At 34.2% G+C, this 11,055-nt stretch overlaps 4 protein-coding genes across 4 annotated transcripts in view; 3 read left to right on the top strand and 1 right to left on the bottom strand.

Annotated features, from left to right (window-relative positions):
• LOC100175972 (ubiquitin carboxyl-terminal hydrolase 22-like) overlaps positions 1 to 5,382 on the top strand; it is a 5,675-nt gene extending 293 nt beyond the window's left edge. Inside the window, 12 exon segments of the mRNA XM_009859359.3 lie at positions 188 to 282; positions 768 to 894; positions 962 to 1,040; positions 1,204 to 1,325; positions 1,935 to 2,036; positions 2,606 to 2,760; positions 3,299 to 3,543; positions 3,869 to 4,001; positions 4,172 to 4,319; positions 4,550 to 4,605; positions 4,607 to 4,678; positions 4,947 to 5,382. Of these exon segments, the coding sequence (XP_009857661.2) occupies positions 188 to 282; positions 768 to 894; positions 962 to 1,040; positions 1,204 to 1,325; positions 1,935 to 2,036; positions 2,606 to 2,760; positions 3,299 to 3,543; positions 3,869 to 4,001; positions 4,172 to 4,319; positions 4,550 to 4,605; positions 4,607 to 4,678; positions 4,947 to 5,139 (1,527 nt within the window). The 3' untranslated portion in view covers positions 5,140 to 5,382.
• Positions 5,383 to 5,774: 392 nt separating this feature from the next.
• Positions 5,775 to 8,057, top strand: LOC100186168 (ras-related protein Rab-26-like). The gene is made up of 4 exons (XM_002124177.5): positions 5,775 to 6,055; positions 6,173 to 6,341; positions 6,486 to 6,682; positions 7,291 to 8,057. Exons 1-4 carry the CDS (start codon positions 5,981 to 5,983, stop codon positions 7,519 to 7,521), a joined length of 672 nt encoding a protein of 223 aa, XP_002124213.1. The 5' UTR covers positions 5,775 to 5,980; the 3' UTR covers positions 7,522 to 8,057.
• A 334-nt stretch (positions 8,058 to 8,391) lies between these two features.
• On the top strand, positions 8,392 to 10,872 carry LOC100177255. Its single transcript, XM_002123592.4, has 3 exons — positions 8,392 to 8,529; positions 9,140 to 9,395; positions 9,554 to 10,872. Exons 2-3 carry the CDS (start codon positions 9,172 to 9,174, stop codon positions 9,834 to 9,836), a joined length of 507 nt encoding a protein of 168 aa, XP_002123628.2. The 5' UTR covers positions 8,392 to 8,529; positions 9,140 to 9,171; the 3' UTR covers positions 9,837 to 10,872.
• LOC100181434 (tubby protein homolog) overlaps positions 10,360 to 11,055 on the bottom strand; it is a gene marked incomplete in the record, with an annotated part of 12,366 nt that continues 11,670 nt past the window's right edge. Inside the window, 1 exon segment of the mRNA XM_018817443.2 lies at positions 10,360 to 11,055.

The raw sequence follows: 11,055 nt of genomic DNA, 5'->3' as shown, positions 1-11,055 counted from the left end.
GTAAAACATTAACAATATTAATCATTATCATACTTTAATATGATTCGTGAATGTAAATAACAAACTTTTTTTGCTGCTATAATTAAAGAGACAAAAAAATTAAATTTATAATATATTTTTTATTCTAATTGCCTGAATATAACCTGTACACATTTCACTTGATTAGATTTTATATTCATTGATCTAGGTTCGAGCTCGGTCGTGCTTCTGTAGAGTGTGTCATACATATGGAGGAAGACTTCACACATGTCTCCACTGTATCTACTTTGGATGCTATGAAGGGTGACGACATATTTAACTTTTTCTCAAAATTACGCTTAGTCTGATTTAAAACGATCCATTAAATTCCTATCTATAAAATTGCATGCATTTAATCAGGTAAAAACTGAATTAAAGATGCTCAAATTGTTTGGGAACTAGACTCTGTCACCATTGTGGGTGTATTTTTACTTCTGTTCAATGTGGATTAGATCCCACAACCTGGCACACTATGTGTCCAAGGATTTTGGCTAGGATTGGCCCATTACACAAGTACCTATACTTGGGCAAGACACTTAATGTTAATTATTTCAACGCAGTAGTTACTACTTCGTTGTTTATATTATCAACGATAAAAATCATTCACTCACAAAAATGAAAACTCATAAGCGGACACCAGGTGTATGACTTTTCCCATTTATGAAATACCTTCTGAAGCTACCATGTATCACATGCAAGGATAAATAAGTCAAATTCATTTATTCATAAACAAAATTTTTCAATTTCAGACAACACATCCACAACCATGCCGAGGAGACGAACCACTACCTTGCTATGGACCTCAGTTTTGGGCAGATATATTGCTTCCTTTGCCAGGATTATGTTTATGACAAACAAGTTGAACAATTCGCCCAAGTGAGTATATTTCCAATGTAAAGAAACTTTATTCTTGTAACTAATCCATGTTTGGGTATGGTTGCAGAAAGAATGGATTAAGGTTTGCCGATTTAATGGTTGGAGTGAAAGCCTACTTACCACTCTACCTTACTGGGAGCCCTCAGGTGAAGTTTTGTGCAATTTTAAGCCTTTTATTCTGTGGTAATTATTCTATGGTTTCCCACAATTTCATATATTCATAGATGATGTAGTTTAAAATAACAAAAGGCAGGATAAAGCGACAAAACAACAGTTTTTAAAAATGTTTATGATGCTTTTTATTTTTAGGCACCGAACTTGAATACTTAAAGTTGAATCCCAAGCGAAGAAAGATATCTGCGGATAGTTACGTTGGTTTGCGTGGGTTGGTTAACCTTGGCAACACTTGCTTCATGAATTGTATCTTACAGGTGTGGACATGTGATGCGTTCATTACATTCACAATGTTTATTATACATCAATGTGAATGAATGAATATAACTTTTTATTCCAGGCAATGGCAGTCATTTTAACATGGGTGTTCTATTTGATATTATTTGTCAATTTGAATAAATGGATATATATAACCTATTTATTCCAGGCAATGGCAACCATTATAACATGGGTGTTCTGTTTGATATTATACATCAATTTGAATGATTGGATATGACTTATTTATTCCAGGCAATGGCAGTCATTAAAACGCCGGTGTTCTGTTTCATGCAGACACGAGTGTTCTGTTTTATATTAGCAATTTGAATCAATGAATATAACTTATTTATTCCAGGCAATAGCAATCAATATAACACAGGTGTTCTGTTTCATCCACCTCGTGCTCACTTGATTTTTGTGCTACCTAATACCTGTGCAGAGGGTCCACAAATAAACTTCACAAAGTAGAAAAACCTTTTGTGACAAAAAACCTATAACAATTTATAATAGAAATTAATTGCTCAAAATTAAAACAACAAAAATCAAAGTGTAAGAAAAAAAGAACTTGTAAAATAAGGTGGCAAAAGTAAATATTTCATTTATTGCAGGCATTTGTCCACACACCGATGTTAAGGGATTATTTCCTTGCTGAGCGACATGAATGTGACAAGGAACAATGTTTGGTGTGTGAGATGACTAGATTGTTTCAGGTTTGTCATCTCAACAACATATCTTGATATATTCTAAAAGACAGAAACGGTATCTAAGATACATATTTATTTCATGGCCCATTTTCGCGAGTTTAACTTCTAAACTAAGAATCTTTTTGTATAGATTAAAAATTCTGTACTTATAATGCACTTTGTGTTATTATAGTGTAATTACAACCTGTTGGGCAAATGCTGTTTTTAGCAGAGTAAGCACCCATGTTAGTAAGGTCTACATCAAGTGTACTCAAAATTTCTAGGGCCATGCCAGTTTTACACACGAATCAATTTATTTTGGCACACCAAATTTAAAAAAACACATGCAGAAACTTTTGTGAATTATTCGGTACATCTCGCGCTCACAGCATTTTCCATACGTTTATACAGCATAACTTCAGAAACTCTGGCCTATGATTATTAAAACAATTTTACAAAATATATCGTGCATGTCATTATCAACCCCTTATAATGAAAAAAAAATTATATAGAAATTAAAAATTTTAATAATGTAGAAATTAGAAAAAAAGTTATGTAGAAATTAAAAATTTTAATAATGTAAAAACTTTATGTAGAAATTTTATGCTGGAGAGAAAACTGCGTACATCCCATTTCGACTTCTACATCTTGTGTGGACAAATGCTCGTCACTTGGCAGGTTACGAGCAACAAGATGCGCATGAGTTCCTCATCGCTGCTCTTGATCTTCTACATCAACATCTTAGTGAAAGGTAAGGAGAATTTTCTCATAACTTTCTATTTTTATATTAATTTGTGTGGTTTTAATTTAACAATTTTTTTAAAACTTGTTTTATAATTTAAAAAAGTGATGCTTTAAAAAACAAAGTTTCAAAAAAACGAACAGCTACTGAAAAAAATGTTTTTTTTTGCACTATATAGAATTAAACCTTGTGTTAGTTCAAATATCTATCTGCTAGCCACTAGTGTCTTACTGAGGTAGGGAGGTGCGATCAGTAAATAATCCCAAACGTAATCATTAATGTTTTTTTAAATTATTTAAAATCCAGAGGTGTCAAGGCTTAGTGCAGGATCAACACTGAAGGAGGGATTGGTAAAAAATTAGATAAAGCTGACTCCTGACTGTAATAAAAGTAATGGAAAGAATAAAACACAATTTGTCAGAAATGAAAACATATTTTGTGTAAGAAAAAAAAAAATACCTATATATACATATATTCTAATTTTTTTCTTGGAACTTTAAAATTGCTTTGAACTAGTGATGTTTTCACTACTGTTTTAAACTTTCAGCAACGACTTGGGAAACAATAACAACAACAATGTAATCAGTGGTCGTCCAGGCATGTCCATCAACATGATTGACAGTTCGAACCACGTTTCAGTGGATGAAGATAGCAATGAAAGGGGAAGTACTTGCGATTGTATTATTGACCAAATTTTCACTGGTGGTTGGCAATCTGATGTCACATGTCAAATGTGTGGGGGTGTCTCGACAACAATTGACCCTTTCTGGGATATCTCTCTAGATTTACCTGGTATGTGGGTTGAGTAGTGATTCTTGTGTTATTTATTCTTTGCCATGGCTCATTGGTTTGTAAAATAGAAATGCTAACTTTGTACAGTATAACTCAAACTATCTATACTCCAGCAAAGTTTTAAGATTTTTTTTATTATTTTCCCAAATTTTTCTTTACTGTCTATTAACCAATGTAAAGCTAGCAGGTTACTGTCTAAATGTTTTTCCAATCTTATTTTTTTCATTTCCCACCTCATGTTTCTTGGCCTACATCATCCATCATTATCAAGTAACATCACTTTTTATCTAATCAACTTTTCACGGTATTGATTACATGACCTTAGGATCAATGTCAAGCCCATGGCACTGTATGTCCCCAACACAAGCCACTGTACCTGGAATGACTCCACTTGGATCACCACCAGTTAATGGCTCCTCTGAACAGCGAGCTATGTCACTTAAAGATTGCCTCAACAGGTATTTTTACACTTAATTTTTATAAAAAAGGGGTAATACTAAATTTCTTTTGGAACATTTTCCGTCTAACTTGAGTTGGCATTGTGTCCATTTTTGGCATTTTCTGTTTACAATGAACAGTTATTAACATTTTGGCTTATGAAGTAACTTTTTTCCAAAATTTGATTTAGATTCACACGGCCAGAGCACTTGGGTAGTTCAGCAAAAATCAAATGCAACAACTGTCACAGCTACCAAGAATCTACCAAGCAATTGACATTAAACAAGCTTCCAATAGTTTGTTGCTTCCACCTTAAACGGTTTGAACATACCAACAAGGTATAAATCTGAAAAACAATGCTATTTTTTAGATTAACATGTTAATCTAGATTTACTGACACCATATTAATTTGCATTGCAATAGACTACTTTTATCCCTTAAATAAATAGTTTTGATTAAATAATATATTGTTTAATACATAGCTACGGGTATATTTGATTTGTTTAATTGTCATTCAAACAAATCATATAAAAAAATAAAAAAATTGAATAAAATTTTTAAATTGTAGACCCGACGAAAAATCCCAACGTATATCTCATTTCCTATGGACCTGGACTTGAGCCCACATCATGGCTTCCAGGCGAAGTGTGAACACAAGAGATGAAGCCAGTGTGGATGATGTACTAAAGGAAAACAAGTAATTTGTGTTTTTTTTTAGCAAAATTCCAAATATCTTTTTAAAATAAAAATTAAATTACAGTTTGATTGATTACATAAATTTTTATTCACTATTTTTGTTAATCTAATCTAAGAAAAACAAGTAATTTGTGTGTTTTTTTCAGCAGAATTACAAATAATAATCTTTTAAAGTAAAATAATAAATTAAACAGTTTAATTAATTACATTAATTTTTATTCAATCTTTTAGTTAGATAATCTAAAACAAAATTCCTGTGACTTTTTCAGTTACTCTCTTTTTGCCGTTGTAAACCACTTGGGGTCACTGCAGAGCGGACATTACTCGGTATATGTGCGGCAACATAGAGATCAGTGGTTTCGATGCAATGACTCGACGATTCTGAAAGCAAGTGTGCATGACGTCATGCAATCTGAAGCTTATCTCTTATTTTATCATAAGCAGTACTTGGAATATGATTAAATGAGAAAATTGTCTGCAGAAAACATCTTCGGCACATTTCCAATCATTTCTATGTAATGTTGTTATTTATTAGAGAGTGCATAGTTGAAGTTTTGGATTTTTTTATGAAACCATGTTCCCCACTATTGCAATTGAAGTCAATTTAGTTTTTGCGTGATTTTCCCATGTTTGTTAATGTGCGTTCTCTTTATTTGGAAATTGTAAGATGAAATCTTGACATTATTAAACTCGAATTGCTTGAAAGACGATGTGGTCGTTGTTCAGCGATTAAGTAGAAGGTTTTGTTTGTTTAATCACTTTAATGTATTTATGATCAAGTGGATACTGTCTTTGGTGGTCGTTTTCATAGGAAGCGGAAACCCCAAATTAAACAATTAAATATTTATGCACTTTTCATCAGCATTATATATCGGCTGTGTGACGGCGCGTAAGATATGCGAATGCCTTTAAACGTTACCATGTCCCACTTAACAAGCATTGATAAATTCGAGCAAAATCATTTTCCCCGAGCTGCGATTTATCAGGTTCTGCGTCACAGACAAAAGAGACCTTTGCTTTCTCTCCGAGAAAAAAGAGATTCGTGAAACGTAAACGTCTTCGATCGTTCATCGTAGAGTGCGAGCGTTCAGCCGCAGTTAAATACGTGTGACGACACCTGCCCTATTTACTCAGCCGAGGTACAGTGCGTTTCAAATGGTCTATGCATCATATTTCGTTACCACAGTAAACGCGTTTGACTAATTCTTCAGCTTAGCGAATATTTTAACGGAAACACAGAATTTTAAAACTACCGTGCGACGTTAAGTTTAAAAGTCACGAACGGTGCTTCAAGTTAAGCCGGATGAATGGAAAAGTTAACATTCGTAAGACTCGACTGTCGTCGTCAATATCTTCTGAGTTTGATTCCATATTTAAGGTATTTGCATTATTTTTTTTTTAAATATTTTTTTGTGTATTTTTTTGTTCCATAAATACCTATAATGTAATAATAACATATGTATTCACTCTTTCAGTAAAACTATTTTATTATCAGGTAATGGTGGTTGGTGACTCAGGGGTGGGAAAAACATGTTTACTGGTCAGGTACAAAGATGGGACATTTCTTGGTGGAAATTTTATTTCTACCGTGGGAATTGATTTTAAAAATAAAACTCTGGTGATTGAGGGGAAGAAAATTAAACTGCAGATATGGGATACAGCAGGTTTGTCATAATTATTGATTTAAACTAAGCTCAATATATAGTAGAAGCTTTGGCATTATGGAATATGCATGTGATTCATTTATAACGATAATATATGTATGTATATATTATATATAAATTTAATGTTTTTATTCAATTATGCAGGTCAGGAACGGTTCAGAAGCATGACACATAGCTTTTTCCGTGACTGCTCTGCTATTTTACTTGTCTATGATATTTGCAACCTGCAGTCTTTTACCAATGTTACTAATTGGATTTCTGACGTAAAGCAGTATGCTTCGCCAGATGTTACCTTGGTGTTAATTGGTAATAAATGTGACTGCACCACCAGTGAACGAAAGGTAATTAGGCTTTACCTATTAATTTCTAAAATATAATTGTTCAGATCAATACCTTTTATTAAACCTCAGCCATCAGGTAGAAGTAGCTTTTTCAATACATTATTTTTGCTTAGTTTATGTTATGAACAGAATTTCAATAAGCCTGGCAAGTGTGCTAGAGGGATGCCGGAAGCCTGCTATCGTAATTAGTTTCCCTTAGACAGCCATGTTAAAATAAAGGTTTTTTACCTTCCAACTTGGCTTCTACCTGGCGACTGCTTGTAACTGGGATGCATAATTTATCAGTTTCGCCTTTGCCGAACAAATCCATATCATCCACTTGAGTAATATAAATAGATGGCGTGGCACTGTAAAATTGGTTTCGCATTCTGTAAATATAATTGCAACATTTTAATGTAGGTACAAAAGTTGAACATGTTTATGATTTTAAATCTTTCTTTAGGTAAAATAACAGGAAAGTTAAAAACTTTTGCATAGGGTATAATATATTTCAAAAAATTAATAGCCTAATAAAAAGGATAGAATAGCCTTAATATTAATATATAATAATATATGTTTAATAATAATATATGTTTTAAATAAAAAAAAATAAACAAATCGATTTTTAGGTAAAATTACAAGAAGGTGCAAGATTAGCCAAGAGTTATGATATTGTGTTTTTGGAAACAAGTGCCAAGACTGGTGTGAATGTGGATTTGGCATTTGATGCAGTTGCACGGGAACTGCACAAGAAATCTCTTACCCCAGCAGATTATATTGGCCGTGACATGTCAGCAAGCCAGTCATTTAATCTGAAGCAGTACGTTCAGTCTGAAAAAGAGAGAACGACTTGCTGTTAAGGCAAATGTCTGACTTTTGTAGATCTTCAATTTATTTCAACTCTTTTAACCTGTGAAAAGTTCCTAATGATTAGATTACCAAAGCTGCAATTTGTGCTTCTATTAGTGCAATGGTTTATTTTGGTGTTTTATTGGATTTGGTTGTCATTTCTTTGTGTTAACTGTAGTTCTCCATGCTTTTATTAGTGTTACTGTTCTCTTCTTATCATGATGTTATCATTTTTGGCTTTGTTTTCAAAGGCGAATCCATATCCTTCAGTATTTACAGTATATATATTTTATAGCCATAATCCTGTCCACAGTTGCGAATTTGCACATAAAACTTTTATTCTATAATTGTAATTTACAAGCGTTGTTTTTTAGTCTTCCGTTACTTTTACAAAGTATTGCTGGTTCTTTGAAGCATGACTAATTCATTCCAAATACTGTAGTTTTATCAGCAGTACCAAATCCTAGTGTTTTCTGTAGTTCTTGTGCAGTAGTCTGGTGCTTTCCGTCGTTTTCTTTTACATTGACAATAAATGCAACGTTTCAAATTGTATGTGTGGTCCTAGAAAAACTTCGAATACAGCATTACCTGCCCTACGATAGTAGCAACCGTATATATAGATTTAAAATTGCGCAACAATTGCTTCATCGAATAAAGTTTATCCGATACAAAGTTGAACTGCACGCGCTGAACATTGTGAGCATCGATCAAACTCCATTCATGCTGCCACCATTTACAACATGTGATGAAGTACCCCGGTTTCCTTTGTTCTCAAAGATAAATTTGCGCCTACACTTTATGTTATGTGTAACCTATGTGTACGGTTGTGTATACAGTTAAACGTTTCCCCGTCTAAAGCATGACAGCTTGACTTCTCCGTAGACAGTTAGTATACCATAAACGTCGTGTAATAATACACAAATAGCATCAGGCACTCAGTAAATGAAATTGGATTTAATATTGTACTGAAGACAGATACACTCCAAGATAAACTCCAAGTTAGCAAGTGGCATCTTGTGGTAAGAGACATATTAATGTTACATTTATTTCATAGAAGTTCGTGGCAGTTGTAGCATTTATTACCTTTCTATAATTAACTATCTGCCCTGCTTGTGTGTTTGCTAAACCTCTGTCTTTGTTTATTGCTACATATGTTTGGCACTATATATAAATAGTAGGCTAAATAAGTAATTTAATTAGCAATAAAGGGTATTTATTCGGCACGCACGCAGAATTTGTAGTTCCCAAACTAGACAAAACGCGGGCTCTAAAAGTATGTAACGAACAAAACCTGTCGTGAGCTTTTAAATTTTCGCCACGAACATATAGTTATAGTTGGATGGGGAAAGACGAGACACCATTAGCACATAATATCCAAGCATCCTGATCGTGTTTTAAATACCTCAAGCGGTATATGGAAGTCGTGGGGAAGGTTTTATAATTATTTGAATATTCTATGGTTCCTACCAAATTGGACGAGAAAATAGAATGAAAAGGTGTACCATTTTCCCCCACACCACTATATTATCTGTAAACATAAAATGTTTAAGAAAATATAGTTATTAGTGTACAATATAGACGTCTTATACTCTTATATGTCAGACTTGAATATAGTTTTTGAATATCCAGAACGTCACTCCTGACCACGCGGTGTTTTAACCATGAAGAGAGACAATCATTTCACTCCAATACCCTACGATTACCTTGGCCCGTTGATTATGCTCATCTTTTCGGTATCTTTTCTTGCCTTTTGTTACATGTGTTTGAAAATTTGTAATTACTACATTAAACATTCTGAAGAAAATTGGGCCAAGCAAAGGAGTTTTTCTTACGGGGAAGTGGAAAATCATCGTTTTCAATTTTGTCCATCAGTGTTTGGTTGCTGGTAAGAGGCCTATCTGATTTATTTTTAATTAATATTTATGCGTAGCGAGCGACCTTTAAAGGCTCAGATTAACATTCGTCTTATAGTTTGTACGTGGCAGAATTTTGTCTTAAAAAGCCAATTATGCTGTTGTTAACTTTACTCCCTCTTTTTTAAAGTCAAGGCGAAGAAAGTGGATCCCTTCTATCGCAGCAACAACGCTTCTACGCCTCCACTGTATCCTTGGGAAGAAGCGCAAGTCCTGAGAGTCAAGAATCCCAACTCACTTTTGTTGCAAGGACTCGAGATCGAATTCGCTTTCTGAGTTTCAGCGAAGAAACCCGAAAAGGAAGCAGCAGAAAGACGAGACTCTCCTCACTTCCTGCAATCAGTCTGCCACCGCAGCGTCCTTCCCTTAGCTCATCTCAACCACCTGAGGTGATAGAAGAACTAGACGAATAGCGAGTCTGCTCGTTTAAAAAAAAACAGATTTTTCACGCTTCGTATTTTATAATAAACACAACAACTTCATAAAAAGCCGGATTTTTTGTTAAAGTGGTAAATATTACGTTTTCGTGACCTAATCTCTGTGAAATATTGCACTTATCAGTGACGATCAGAGTACCGCGGTAAGTACGTGGGCAGCGCAGGGTAAACGCAGCAACTATTAACTTACGACAACAACTGGGCTAATTGTTATACGACAACAACTGGGCTAATTGTTAAGGAATATAAGGATCATATAATTCCATTCACACATATAACCAAATATTTAGATCGTGTTTTAAACAATTAACAGGGTCATTAGGATATGGTTTTACAATTCTCGTATGTTCTTTATTGTTTACTACCAAAAAGAACGAGAAAATAAAATAAAAAATATGTCCCGTTTTCCCCCACCCCAGTATACTGATAGTCACCTCAGACCTGATTGACAATTATACCTAAAACTAGATATAATTGAGCCTACATTGAAGTTAACCGATGCGTTCCTTGAACAGTTTAATGTACACAATACTTAAAATATACTATAAGACTACAACGATAACATATATAGTTGATACCTAACATCAATTGCTACTGGAAAATATACATTGCGAAATTGCAAATAAGGAAATCCAGAAAAAGTCAAATAGTCGCTTGCCGTACAGCGAGGAAAGAAAAGCAAAACCTAAAAAAAACTTTGCGGCAATTGAATAGAACCGTTGAAATAACTTTTTGGCGCTTAGATATAAATTGAATAGCACACATGTATTTTAACTAGATAACAGGCAGGCCGCGCAGACCGCCTGATAAAAATCCAAAGGTAAAATATCTAGCACACGACGAGAATCAAACAGCGAAGCAGTTGCTCATTGCGCGGTGGGTTATGAAGCGAAAATTGGTTGCAATAAGTTAAGTCTGCTCAACGAGGGGCACGCGGACCCGTAGCGTGACGCCACAAGTTATTTTTCGTGCGTTCTGATGATTGAGAAAATTCGAAAAAGTTCACAAAAAGGGAAAAAATTAAAGCTTACAGTGATGCGCGTTACATTAAATAGTGGCTGCCGGTTGAAAAGAAAATACTGATAGTAAAAAAAGAACGGAATACGTCGGCGTAGTTTCCACGAAGTATATGAAGTGTAAGGAAGGGACTGGTAACACCTAGCACTGTGAAATTTGAAGCGGTGCAAACTTAATT

The sequence above is a fragment of the Ciona intestinalis genome, chromosome 2, assembly GCF_000224145.3.
Source record: "Ciona intestinalis chromosome 2, KH, whole genome shotgun sequence".
Lineage (NCBI taxonomy): Eukaryota > Metazoa > Chordata > Ascidiacea > Phlebobranchia > Cionidae > Ciona > Ciona intestinalis.
This window is presented reverse-complemented; position numbering and strand designations above follow the sequence as displayed.